Source organism: Poecilia mexicana, unplaced genomic scaffold, assembly GCF_051168715.1.
Source record: "Poecilia mexicana isolate PSO_F unplaced genomic scaffold, ASM5116871v1 scaffold_23, whole genome shotgun sequence".
Classification (NCBI taxonomy): Eukaryota; Metazoa; Chordata; class Actinopteri; order Cyprinodontiformes; family Poeciliidae; genus Poecilia; species Poecilia mexicana.
In genome coordinates this window covers 19333780-19348485 of record NW_028263392.1, presented here as the reverse complement: position 1 = coordinate 19348485, position 14706 = coordinate 19333780, and the positions used below count along the sequence as shown (strand labels likewise).

Sequence of the window (14706 nt, the reverse complement as noted above, 5' to 3'; positions counted from 1 at the left end):
TTCACTGTGTTAATTCCCCTTATGATCAACAAGAAATCCTGTGATTTTCATAACATTTGCTCTTTTTTTGACAAAGTTAGGATGGGGGAACAAAATATTTTAAGCGCCTGATAAAATCTGTGAAACCTTTTTTCTGATTTGTGAAACTTTACTTAAAAGACAACTGAAGAAGATTTTTCCTTACTTGAGCCATCACCATTTGCAATAACTCTTTGTAGAAGTAATGAGTTACACCACATTTAATTTCCCATTGGGATTAATAAAGTGGTTCTAAATTAGAATTGAATATGAAAAAGACTGCATAGAACAAGTGTGAATGGTAATCTCATCTTTATTGAGATTACTTAATAAAGTAATCTCAACAAATCACATAAAGGTTTCACAAATCCCAAACATGGATTAAAATATTCTGCTATTTGTTGAGAATAATTTAGTCTAGCTTTGAAGAGTCAAGGTGTGAGTTTTGGAGTTGGAGCAGCTCTCATGTGACACAGATCCAAAAAACATCTGAAATTAACCTTTATTGAAGTTTCAATTATTGTACTTATTAAGTGTACATATGCAGGATGTTGGGGGTTTTCTTGACCCTCAACCGCATCTACTTTTAATAACTACAGGAAATGAAATTATTAAGTTATACACAAACAATTTTGTTAAATAACTGTTTTCACATGTTGATGTATTATGTTTTGGCTAAGTACATATTTATTTTATCAAAACATACAAATTATAGTCATGATAAAAATTTTCATTAACACTCAAAATAAGAATATTAATGTTATAATCACCACTGTTAAGAATAAGTCTCACAGCAATGTAAACCTCATGCTGTAGACGCCGCAGTGGAAACAGGAAAATCCACAACCTCTTTTGCTAGGAGTTTTTTCTGCAAACTGAAATAAACAGCTTCATTTAATGATTCACATTTTAGGTAACAAAGAAAATAATTCACTATACATGTCCATTTTATGTATGGGGAACATATTATTTCAGGTGGCTGAAAGAGCTAAAATATTTTGTTCCCCCATCCTAACTTTGTCAAAAAAAGAGCAAATGTTATGAAAATCACAGGATTTCTTGTTGATCATAAGGGGAATTAACACAGTGAAAGACTTTGTGGTTAAATTAATTTGTTTCCATTTTAAGGGGGGGAACAGATTTTATCAGGCTGGTGAAATATCCATTCTCTCCTCTTCTCCCCCTATAACTTTGGGAAATAAAAAGTAACTGTTTCCAAATTCTCAAAAATTATTATGTGTGATAGCATACTAGACATTTCCTTATTTTCCTTATTTATCATTAGAACGGGACTGACCAAAAAGTTTACACTCTGATCTTTTCAGGAAGTCTTTATTTTTGTGCCCTGCTATCACCCAGCTTCCCTCCTCCTTTATCAGAAATGAAAAATTATAAATGCACACTTCGTGTTGGGAACCTGTGTTTGTTGACTGACTTTTATTTGTCAGGCTTACGAGACAAAAGCTGAAAAAAAATGAAAAAAAGATCGATTTTCTTCGCGTTTAAAATAACACAAAACAGCGTAAAAAGACCTCCACACAGGACGTCGTTTATTTACGTATGTATTTTTATTTTGATAGCTGCCGATTAAACTGAAAGTTACAACATTGACATGATTATATGAGTAGTTTTTACCGAGAAATCGATCAGAAGCGCCGTGAAAATGGTCAGATCCGCTGAATCTACTTCTCTGGCTGCAATGCGCGCTCCTGACACAGGAGGAACAGATTTTCACAGGGGAACAGAATTTCTCACAAGACCGGTTTAAAGGCTCTGATCGTGCACTGAGATTATACTCGTACGAGCTATGTCAGTTCGCACTGGAGAGACCCCCCATGAGAAGAATCTCATGGGGAATTTTCTCTTCATCCAAGACTCCTTAATGAGTCGTTTTGTTGTGGAAGTCGTTCCTGTTGTAAGGTTAGAAGTTTCAGGTTCTTTGTTTTTGATTTTTATAAATGTTCTGCTGTTATGGTCACCTTGGATGTGTAAGTTAGAGGGATTTATTCATTTAAAGATTTATGTTCCAACAGCAATATAAATTTATAACTATTAATGTTCACGGGTTACAGAATCCAATTAAAAGAGGAAAGCTTATAGCTAAGATGAAGAGAGAACAGCAACAAATAATCTTCTGGCAAGAAACCCACTTAACCAAAGAGAACCATGAAAAATAAAAAAAAAAGGGTTTTAAAAAGACATTTTATTCATCCTACTCAAATGGACACACTAGGGGCGTGGCAATATTAATTGCAAATAACGTGGACTTCCAGGTATCCAAACAAATTACAGACAAAGAAGGTCGTTTTGTTCTGGTAAAGGGAACATTAGACTCAAATGAAGTAACTTTACTTAACGTATATAGACCTCCAGGACATGACAAAACCTTTATTGATAAAATGCTCGATCTCATATTGGCCGAAACATCTGGTGTTTTGATATGTGGAGGGGACTGGAATGCACAACTGCATCCTTCCTTGGATTCCTCAAACCCTTTAAAAAAAATCAACCCGGATTCTTTGTATATAAAGAAAATGATAAAAAGGATTGGCTTATTTGATGTCTGGAGGGAATGCCACCCATTGGCTAAGGAGTTCACCTTTTTCTCTCACTCACATGGCTTTTATTCAAGAATTGACTATTTTTTCCTATTCAGAGCAGACAGATACAGGGTCCTAGACTGCAGTATTGGTACTAGGGATGTGTCGGATCACTCAGGGGTATATCTGACACTATGTTTAGATTCTCATCCTAAGACAACAATTTGGAGACTTAACACAGCTTTGTTGAACGATGACAAATTTGAAAAATTTGTTAACAAGGAATTCACAGATTACCTAGAATTTAATAACAGCAATGAATTGTCCCCAAGTATATTATGGGATGAGGCAAAAGCAGTACTGCGTGGGGAAATTATTATGTGGGCATCAAGGAAGAAAAAAGAAAAATCTGAGCAATTCAATGACCTGACTAAACAGCTAAATATTCTAGAGCAGAAACATATTGAAACCAAAGACCCTTCTATGCTACAACAAATTGCAGCAATAAAAGGGGAGCTAAATAGGAAACTCAATGATAAGGTGATACTTAATCTCAAATATATAAAACAAACTTACTATGAAAATGGACCTCGAGCAAAAAAAATATTAGCCTAGAGACTAAAACAACAACAACTAGACAGGTCTATCTTTAAAATTAAAAATCCCATTTCCAATCAGATGAGTTTCTCCCCAGAAGAAATGCATAAATCATTTGAAATATTCTACAGGAAATTATATAGTCAACCCAAATTAACCGACCTTTCCTCAGTGAAGCAGTTTCTGGACTCTTTAGATCTCCCCTCAATTGGCATAGAGCAAAATAATTGGATATCTGCGGAAATAACACCGGCAGAGGTCGATAAAGCCATCTCAAAACTGAAAACAAGTAAGTCACCAGGTGGTGATGGATTACCAGCTGAATGGTATAAAATGTTTAGGAGTTCTATAAGACCTTTGTTGCTAAATTGTTTTAATCATGTGCTTAAAGGAGGTGAGACTCCTCCATCCTGGAAACAAGCGATAATATCCGTTATACCTAAACCAGGAAAGGATAAAAGTGAATGTAGCTCATACCGGCCTATCTCGGTCTTGAACATTGATTATAAAATATTCACTTCAATTATTGTCAGTAGACTAGAAAATATCATCCCCGAACTGATTGATACAGACCAGACAGGATTTATTAAAAATAGACGTACACAGGATAATGTGAGGCGAACGTTACAATTGCTCGACATCATGAACAGAAATCATTTGAAATCTTTAGCAATCAGTTTTGATGCTGAAAAAGCGTTTGATTCTGTAAGATGGGAATACTTATATCTGGTCCTACAGCGGTTTGGCTTTAATAATACTCTCATAAGTTGTTTAAAATCAATATACAGTTCGCCAGTAGCCCGGATCAAAATAAATGGTGGCCTTTCAGGAACATTCTCTCTGGAACGAGGATGCCGGCGAGGATGCCGGCAAGGATGCCCTCTGAGTCCAATTCTTTTTGCACTTTTCATAGAGCCACTTGCTCAAAAAATTAGGGAAGATCCAGAAATTAAGGGAATCTTTTTTAAGGGAAGAGAATACAAAACATGTCTATACGCTGATGATGTTCTGGTGACCTTATCTGACCCAGATGCCAGTCTACCTAACCTCATGTCCTGCCTCCACCAATTTGGACTTTATTCAGGTTTTAAATTAAATATTGGAAAAACTCAGACCCTGTGCTTCCACTACTTACCGCGAGAGGATATAAGTAATCGGTTCAAATTTAATTGGAAAACAAAAACCATGAAATATTTAGGTATTAATATTACCAGAAACCTAAACAAAATATACAAAGCAAATTATGGTATTATGACTAATAAAGTAAAAAATAACTTGGACAGATGGGCTCCCCTGATGCTCGATTTGTACAACCGAATAGAAATCATAAAAATGATCATTCTACCTCAACTGTTGTTCCTTTTTCAATCTTTACCAATAGAAATTCCTACAAAGCAGTTTAACAAGTGGAACCGGATCATCTCCAGATTTATATGGCGGAATAAGAAACCAAGGGTACGCTATAAAACATTACAATTACCAAGAGATAAAGGAGGGATGTCACTCCCATGTTTAGAAAGTTATTACAGAGCAGCACAACTACAATTTGCGGTTTACTGGTGTGAAGAGGGGTATGAAGCAAAATGGAAAGAACTAGAATTAAGTCAAATCGACATCCCCCTGCAAGCCCTGCTGGGGGATAAACACCTCAAGACCATATATTCAGAAGAGTTGAGCACTTCTACAAAAGTCCCCCTCAGCATCTGGTTTAGAGAGTTCCGCAACCCACTTTTAGAGAGGAAAACTAGGTTATTAAGATGGATTGAACATGATAGGGATTTTGTACCAGCACAACTTGACTCAAAATTCAATCAACTAACCAGAAAAGGCCTTACATCATACTGCGTGATTTCCTCTGGAACCGATCTGGATAGTTTCCAACAACTACAAGAAAAATTTGACCTTGACAAACGAGACTTTTTCAGATACTTGCAGCTCAGGCACCACTTTAATAAGAACATTAAAATATCGGAGAAATATGATCAGGACCTCATTAACGTCTTCATTGATGCTTACAAAGATAAACCCTGTAAGAAAAGGCTGTCCAGACTATATATGTGCTTAGAAGCTATTAAAAAAACATCAACATTTTATATTAAAATTTCATGGGAAAGGGAGGCAAAAATATCACTGACAGAGGATGAGTGGTTAAACATATGCCAAATTAACTCCACCACCACTAGCTCAGGATGTTGGAGGGAATTTTCTTGGAAGAATATTGTTAGGTTTTTCATTACCCCCAAAAGAACATTTTCTCAGTCCGGCAGAGCTGAATCTGGGCTTTGTTGGAGACGATGTAATAATGTAATGGCTGACCACTTTCATATTTTCTGGGATTGCCCATTGATTTATTCCTATTGGTCAAAGGTATCCAAAGAGATAAGTGTAATTCTTGGTTTTGAAATTGAACACAACTTTAAAACTATATATTTAAGTAATCTACCAAAAGAACTCAACACTCAGGATAAGTACCTGTTGAAAATACTACTGATGGCAGGGAAAAAATCAATTACAAGAAAGTGGCTTAGTAGGACCTCACCGACATTGAGAGACTGGTCAGCGATCGTTGAAGAAATTCGGGAATTGGAAATGCTCACCTTCTCCATCAGACTTCAGGAAAACAAAATTAAAAAATATTGGTTGAAATGGTTAACATATAGGAACTCGAGAGTAAATTGAGCTCCATTATTACGTCATCAGGTGCGATAAGAGGAGTCAGGTGTTGAGTAGCCTGGCAGGACTTGGTAAATATGGAAACAAACTCCCACCTGCCTGACTCTTCACAGAACTTTACATACACTGTAACCCGTTTATCAGTTATCTGTCAGTTTAGTTTTATCTTTTTGTATGGTATAGCCGTCTCCCTCCCTTGGTGACCTCTCTGTTTGTTTGTTTGTTTGTTTTTTTTGAGTGCCGTTTATTGTCCTGGTTGTGATATTTTATTTTATTTATTTGTATTTTTTTTTTTTTTGTATCTTTCCCTTCTTGTTACTGTTATGGCTTGCCCTGTATAAAAACCCCTTCAAAAATAAAGTTAAAAAAAAAAAAAAAGAAAGGAATCAGCACCGACTATCCTCTACAGTGGTTAATTTAAAATGTGAGAACCCCCACTCACTAATAAAATGCTCTGACCCAGAGCTCTGATGAGGAGAGGAGGGGAAGGTGTGCGGAAAAACAGTATACATTGATTGAACATTGATCAAAGGTTGATCAGACATCGGCATGTCATTCATTAGATTTCAACCACAAAACATTGACTATAATTCAACGTTGATTTAACATCGAGTGATATCTGGGATATGTGCGTGTATGCTGTAAATATTACCATATTTGTTTGTATTGTATTTACATTGCATTTCTTACACTGCAATGTTTTTGGAACTAGTTATTTTTAACAATCTCTGCACAAGAGGATGGTGACAATAAATGAATTCATACTTTTTTATGATCTTGCCATATTCTCCTAAGTCTCCCCCATCTTAATTATTGCTCAAAAAGCTTTTGTAACAGGTTTATTCCTTTGAATTTAGTTTCTTCGTTCATTTTGTTCTTTGTAAATTTTTAGTTTGTTAGCTTTTCTTGGTTTACTGTGTCCAATAAACTATAACATGAGATAAACTACAGATAGTTTATCTCATGTTATAGTCAGTCTCACGTCAAGTAATCTTCATCCATGCCATCCACCTGCGATGCCTCATCATCTCCATGTGTATCAATTGATCTGTCACTCATTTTGATGTTTTTCACTGTTCAGTGCAAAGCCTATTTAAGAGGTCTCAAAATTAAATAAAATTTTAGTCTTTTTTCTAGACTTTTCAAGATCCCACGGGAACATGGGAGAAACATGGGCTTCCATTACACCTAAGCAGAAACACAGGCTGATCTCCTCCGTGCCATGCTGCATTGATTCAGTAAATCATGCAAAAGGAGCCCCAATCAAGTATTCAGTGTGTAGAAAAGAACATACTTTTAAGAAACCTGACAATTCTGTTTAAAATATACTGTTTCATTGATGTTATTTGATATTCATATTTTCTGAGACACTGAATTTGGGGTTTTCACTCTGTGAGGCATAGTGCTCAAAAAAGCATGAAATATTTTACAGTCTCTATGAATCTTTGTAGTGTTTGAATTGGACTTTCTGAAATGAGTGACAAAAACATAGCGAAATGCAGTAATAAGATGGAACATGATAGAACTTCATTCAAAACAAAAAAAGGACACAAATCAAGTTTTACTTTCATGCACGTCTTTAATATATCAGTTTTTCATATTCACAACCAATACATAAAGCCTTCTCCCTATATTTACAGCTTTAAATATTTTTACACTAATATCTCATCAAAATGTCTTAGTTTTGAGCATCAATGAATTTGTTACATTTAAATTCTCCATGCCTTCTAGCAAACTGACAGTATATTCTTTTTACAACTATTTACATGTGAAAAAAATGCTGTAAAGGTCACACTTGAAATTAATTAAAGATGCAAGCTAGGAGGACAGTCGGGAGTTCTTTAAGAAAAAGAACACAAGATATGGAAAAGACCGAACTGAAAGTCATGGGTCAGAGTAGGTTGTCCAGGTGATCAAACTCAATCTTTGCTAACAGATAACTAATGATGTATCCATTATCCATTAACTAATTTTCTTCCACTTATCCAGAGTCGGGTCGCGAGGGTATCAGTCTAAGTAGGGAGGCCTCAGGTTTCACTTGGGCCATCTCCTCTGCGGGAATCCTAAGGTGTACCCAGACCGGCTGAGAAACATAGTCCCTCCAGCGTTTCCTGGGTCTTCCTCTGGGCCTCCTCCCGGTGGAACGTGCCCGGAACACCTCACCAGGGAGGCGTCCAGTAGGCATCCTAACTAGAAGCCCGAGGCACCTCAACGGCCTTAACGTGAAGGAGCAGTGACTCTACTCTGAGTCCCTCCTGGATGACTGAGCTTCTCACCCTATCGCTATGCTCTCCAGACCATAGGGTGTCTGGAGAGCCCAGACAGCCTATGTAGAAAACTCAGTTTATCAATGTATCCCTGATCTTGTTCTTCTGGTCATTACCCACAACTTATGACCATAGATGAGGGTAGGAACGTAGATTGACCTGTAATTTGAAAGATTCGCCATTATCCATTATATTTGCAAAAAAATAATATGACAGAAATTAAAACAGATTTTGTAAAGTCATCATCATTTGCTTACTCAGGTTTCATAGTGTGCAAGCAGCTGTAGAAAATACAAACACGGAAGGATGATTCCAAAACCTCAGGATGAGAACAAAGGCTATACTCTAAGTCAACTAGGAGCTCAGAGTTTTACCTCAGTCATGATCTTAAATTGGGTCAAACAACACTTTACTAGGTAAAGAGCAAAACACATACACACTTCTGTTTGTGAAGTGTGTAGAAGATGTGATGCATCTTTTTGTTTAGACTGTTCTGATTGGATGTTTGTATCTATCTCGACTCAGCTCAAGTACTTGTGTTTCACAGAGATTAGCTGCTCCGTGGTACAGAAAGCCATCTTCACTTATTTGACTTCACATCGACTGCAAAAGAGGGACGGTAATGAAAAGTGATAAAAAAAGCATGTGTTTTGAGTTCAATTAGTGATTGGTTGTTGTAGTTGCAGTTATTTAAAGACCATACCTTCAGTCTTAGAACACTTGAACTTGTAGAAAAGCTTGGTTAGAAAAATGAGGCATGAATGCTGACTGAAGTATCTGAGGAGAAACAAAGTAAAACTACGCTCAGACAATAACCAGCCAATATGACAGTAGTAACTTAGTCTCTACTGTAGGAAGAAATCAATACTTGAATGAGAATCAGTAGCTTGGATATCTTACAGACTGACACCCTACCCACTAAATTAAATATGTTCTACTGTAAACCAAGTCTGCCTGTATTTCCTGTAGTAGCAAATGACTATGTGTGACAAAAACTATTAATGAAAATAATCAAATTCTGGCAGCTTTCAGTAGAAAGCAATTACTGTTCTGGTTTTGACAAGTAACCCTATTCTGATGTGCATGGATGTACGCAAACACATTCATCCAATAACAGTTACCTGAAACACCCTGCTTCATATTAGGAAGTAACAATAATTTCTGAAAGTCTTCCCTCTTTAGTCTGTTTTACTTATGATAGTTTAACTCAGCAACAGTAACAAATATGTAAACAGTCTAAAGACACTGACGCCCTGCCCAAACTGTCTAGAGTTTTGCCTTTCAACAGAACATCATTTGGTCCTGAATGCCACTTCAATCTAATGCCACAGATGGCAAGTGGTAGGGAACTTAAAACAGTGTTGGACATTAGATGACAGATATAGATAATCAGTCCCTCGTTCATTTTGATCAAATACTTTGGGTAGGATTAGATGCTGGTGCAGCTAATTATCAGGAGTCAACAAGTGAAATATCGAGACAGTGTTTTACATATTTGTTGTATGGACAGATAATCTGGAAAAAAAAAAAAAAAAAAAAAAGCTCATCTGCCTGTGGAATGAGGCAGATGAGCTACAGCTAGTTCTATGTTACAGATAGGTCTCCACCATAGAGCCTGCCATGAATGCTCAGGATAGTTAGCATAGCCAATGACAGTGAATAAACAACTTTCCTTGAATGGTAAATTGTTTCTCCACCAGTAGCACATTGAGCAACATATACCTGAGGTTGACTGACAGTGCTAAGACTCTCATCCTGGCTTTGATTGATGGTTTCTGACTGGAAGCGGTGCCTTTCTGCAGATGGTAGTAGGAGTACTGATATGAGTTTGATCTCTTCACAGATTATCTGTCAAATATTATACTGTCACACCATGGTGAGTGTTTCACCAAATTGTACAAGTTACATACTGCGGCTTCAACAAAGAGAAGAAGCTTGAAGAGGAGAAGTTTTTCCTCTTCACTCACTTTCATGAAGATCACTCATATATCTGACACAGAGGATCTTTGGGATTAATGAGAGAGTTCAGTAAGTAAACTGTCAGATAACAGTGCCCCTGCAGGTCCACATGACATTACCAAGGTATAGACCTGTATATCTGTTACAAAGGCTCTTGTTGTGTCAGAAGTCAATTTTCAGTTCTATATCTGCTTTGAATAATATGCATAATTTACTTCTACTGCTTCTATTCTTTCAAGATTTCCTTGCTTAAAATATATTTAGCTTCCACCATCAACCTTTCATAATGTTATTTCATGGAGGTCGGCTACACCTGAAACACTCTCAGTCATATCCCACAGCTAGACGATGACTGGGAAATTGAAAAGTTTTTTTTTTTATTTAAGCAGCTTGGATGCTCTTTACGTTGGTTAGATCCCTCAATCAGTGTTCTCTCTCCAAAGTGGGGCTGCTGTTCATGTTAGGGTGATTTAAACACAGATATGTGATTTTTGAAATGGGAATAACCTTGAAATTTTTTTTCTAGTTTCTAGTTCTAGATGTTTAATAGAGAGTATCACATGATCCTTTTTATAACACATGTTGCTTTTTTTAGCTCTGTTGCCCCATTTGCCCCTCAATTCTGTGGCTAAGATTGCTAGCTGTTCCATTTAGTATCTACACCAGTCACAGTTCTGGAGTCTGCTGGGTAGTTTGCAATGGAAGATAGCAGCACTGCGTAGACTATAGCATATAGCATTAATCTTATAGATGTGTTGGCTTAATGGAGTCTATTCCAATTCAAACAGAAAAAACTATAAACAGTTGCTGAGGGAACGAGAACCAAAGCTCAGAGGAAAGTAAAAAAAAGAAAAGAAGTGCAAATAACGGGTCAGGGTAAGATGGTTCAAAATCAAGGTTGAAAGCTTTTTGTGCTATGTTGGACTTCACTTTTTGAAACATCATTTCTGAGTGTGTGCAACTCAATATTCATTGTCCAGCTTCTGTGGATGACTAAATGGCACTTAAATCAAGATTCATCTGCTTTTCAGATTGTAACTCATTCTTCAGGTGAAAGAAAAAAAAAAGGCCAATTGCTTAGTCGCTCTCTACAAAGTGCAAGTACACAGGTCACAATGACTAAAACAAACATTAAAAGAAAGACTGAACTATTCTGAGCATAAAGCTATAAAAAGCAAAAACAAAAAAGAACCTTATAAATATGTCAAAATCTGCAGACCTGCCTGTATAGTAGAAGGCAAACAATAAAAACTAAATTTAAGGAACCAATATTAACGCCTTAAATCCTTCAACAAACAATGAAATGAATGATGGAGTATGGTTCAGAGAAAATAAAAAAGCTGGTTAGAGATCTGGTTTATTATCTAGGCAGTCATTCATAAGCAGCAAAAAGCTGGGTCCGAAATTTAAAGAGTGTGCAACTTTTTCGCTCAGTAGAGGAAGGAAGAGATGGTGACTACCTGGGGAAACAATCTGGAAGCCCAAAGACGTCATCAGCGCTGTACATGGGACTTGCATTCAGAGTGTTCATTCATTCACTCACTACATCAATCCTCCCGCTTTTATTTTGGGATAGTATTATTTGGTGTACTGTTAAAACTTAAAACATTTTAATTTTTCTGCATTTTTATTCCCTCTGTCAATCTTACAAACCTTCTGATTCAGAGTAAGCAGGAGCCATCTAGAATGAATGAGTGGACAGTTTGAATACAGGGACAGTGTGGAGGAACTTCTGCGGTTTAGATACTTCAAAGATGTCTCATCCAGAACCGATGAATGGTTCAGTTAGTTGGAGGGCTCCAGACTGCTTTAGGGAGATGCGGCTAGATAATCCCAAAGTCGGATAAAAGGTAGAAGGAAATTTGCCTATATAAAAAACTTTAACCAATAGAATCTGCTGTTAGAAAATCAGATCTGACCAGCAAGTTTATAGAGGACTCTGAGATTCTTTCAAAATAACAAAAACTGTAGATTTGAGTTTCTGTTCCTTATCACTGGCATAGTCCAAACATGAAGGCAAAACAGTTTTTTCTGTTGCAGAATTAAGATCACAAAGAGTCAAAGAAACACAAGACATCCTGCAGCACAATTCCAAGGAACCTTTCCTCTAAAATGGCTTTTCGGATGGGCGGTGCTCTGAGCAAAAGGTAGCGACAGTATGAAAGGGTGAGAAGTGAAAAACAATGTTTATGTTAACATCCTTCAAGAAAAACACCGGCTTCAATCAGGGGACTAATTTCAGACGAGAGGCCTCTTCATCTGGCACGGCTCTGCAGTCCATCAAAAAAGCAGTTCAGTTCCAGCTTTGCAGTTCAGAAGCAAAGCTGGAACAAAAATTCCAGCTTTGTTTCAAAGATACAAACCGATCTATGGAGTTCACGGCTTTTCATCTAAAACCAATTTTGTCCAAAAATCTTGCATCTTGTTTTTCTTCAATAACTTTCTTCAATCCCTTATCTGTCCTTCGTTTTTGTTGTGAAAGAACCTTTAGTGAATGCATCTCCTTCATGGCAGGCCAAGGAAGAAAACTGCACATTCTTCAAGATCGTTTTTTTTTATTATTATTATTATTATTTTCCAGGGATAGATGAATCCATTGCAAGAACACAAGACATTTGAGAGGTGATGAGAGATGGACTATTGTGCTGGCTGTAATTACTTGAATGCAGAAAACTCCCCTAGAAAGACAACAATAGCAATGTTATTACATGTATAACCCATCACATCCTCTGATGAAGTAAGGCACAAGGTAGGAAATGCATGGAGAACAGACATTAAGTTATTGAAAACTAGAACTATCTTAATGGTGATTTTTGTACTACAGATAGATGGGAGGTAGAAATCTTTGGTTAATCTAAAAAATGCTCTAGAAATGAACCAGAACCAGAAGCCTGATTTGTCTTTAACTGCTATCTCACTGTTTACCACATATGTTAATGTATTAGAGAATGACTTGAAGGAAGCACATTTAGTGACTAGTCAAGGCCTGGCACATCTTTGAAGTGTGTTTATTTATTTGATATGGGTGTAGCCGGGGCATCTTGTCCCGGAAGTGGGCTGCTCTGCACACTTCCTCTTGCCCATATATGGAAGACGCTGCGACAGAGCGCAGCTGGCTTGTTAGGGAGACAGGTAATCGGCGTTGACATTTAAAAGCAGGTAGATCACTGAGGAGAGCAGATCCCAGGCTGATGATTCTTGCAGAGAGGTATGTTTTATTTTTTTGACATTGATCTTGAGGTGGTTTAGAATTATTTCTGATTCCTCAACTTGATCGTTTTAGGCCACTTACTTCTAGAGAGTGACGTACAGAGCGCCGTTGACCAGTTTCACTTTAGAGAAGATAAAGACAGTTTCTCATTATTATCTGGTTGCTTAAGGTGGTTGTCTTACTAGATCTCTTTTGTGTGTATGTTGGCCTGCTACTGTTTCAGTTTTTGATTTGCTTTAATTTCAGTTTTGTTTTAGTTCTTTTTTGGATAGTTATTGTTGATTAAAAGTACTTTCTATTTTTTTGGTTTTGTTTAGGGGAAGGGAGTTTCTATTGTAGCCCTCTGGCTTGTTTCAAACATGGACCTATGCTGTCCCTGGGTCCTAGGCTGTTTTATTTAGATTGAGAAGACTAGGGGAAGGGAAGTTTTTCTTTCCTTTGCTGTATTCACCAGGGATTTTTGTGTGAGTGTGTTTTTGTTGGGGAACACTTAGGTGAATTTAGTTATATTTGTGTTTTCTTTATTATTATTCCTCCCCCAAGCAGTCTAATTTTATTTAATTGGGTTTTAACCAATTTTCAGCTTTAAGGATCCCAGGGCCAGCAAAGACTCCCACATTTAGTGTGGTCACTTTGTATATCAAAATAAATCATGACTATTCTTACTCATGAAACATTTGTGAATTCAATAAACTGTTTATAATTTGCAGCAGTGCCTCTGTCAATTTTTACAAACTTATCTTTGTGATCTGGTAAAAAGAGAATCTAAGGCTCTATACCAGTGGTTCTTAACCTTTTTTGAGGTACCGAACCCCCCCAGCTTCATATGCGCATTCACTGAACCCTTCTGATAAATACAATGTCGCCTGCGCTGCTGGAAACTGTTGAGCGGTGGGGGGGGGGGGGGTTGCTCCTCCGCAGCTCTGATTGGCTCAGCAATGTAACGTGATCCTCTGCATTAAGTGAAGGCAAAGCGGCGCAGACAATAAGGGGATGAAGGTGATGAAAAGTGGTCAAATATTTATAAGCTGCTAAATATTTTCAACTGTGCATGAATGTCTCCAGAACAGTCCTTTTTTGATAATAAGGCTGCCTTGCTGAATTCATTCATGCGTAGCTATAAACAATTTAAGTATTTTCACTGTATCATAATTTTTTTTACTTATTTTCCAACTCCAAGCTGCAGAAACTTGAATGCTCAATGGATTGAAGCATATTATTTCATATGTATTTGTGTAGTGGGCAGTGATGTGCAGTGAGGTTCATGGCTGGTGAGGCACTGACATCATAAGACCCCCTGCATGTTGTTGTTCACATATGGACATTTTGCGCATGCAGGCAACATTGAAGGGCAAAAAGACTATACTTTCACATGCCATCAATAGCCGCGCTGCCAAGGTAGAATAATTCCATTAACTTAATGAAACTTGGAAATATAGAT

At 37.1% G+C, this 14706-nt stretch overlaps 1 protein-coding gene and 1 long non-coding RNA gene across 2 annotated transcripts in view; one reads left to right on the top strand and one right to left on the bottom strand.

Moving 5' to 3' along the window:
- Positions 1-7387: 7387 nt before the first annotated feature.
- The window catches only part of braf (B-Raf proto-oncogene, serine/threonine kinase), a 70820-nt gene continuing 63501 nt past the window's right edge, over positions 7388-14706 (bottom strand). Inside the window, exon 19 of the mRNA XM_088003250.1 lies at positions 7388-12732. Coding sequence (XP_087859376.1) covers positions 12710-12732 — 23 coding nt within the window. The 3' untranslated portion in view covers positions 7388-12709. The remainder of the gene's footprint in view (positions 12733-14706) is intronic.
- LOC148152579 (uncharacterized) lies at positions 13185-13974 on the top strand. Its single transcript, XR_015762129.1, has 2 exons — positions 13185-13262; positions 13338-13974. It is a non-coding gene; the product is annotated as an uncharacterized LOC148152579 (long non-coding RNA).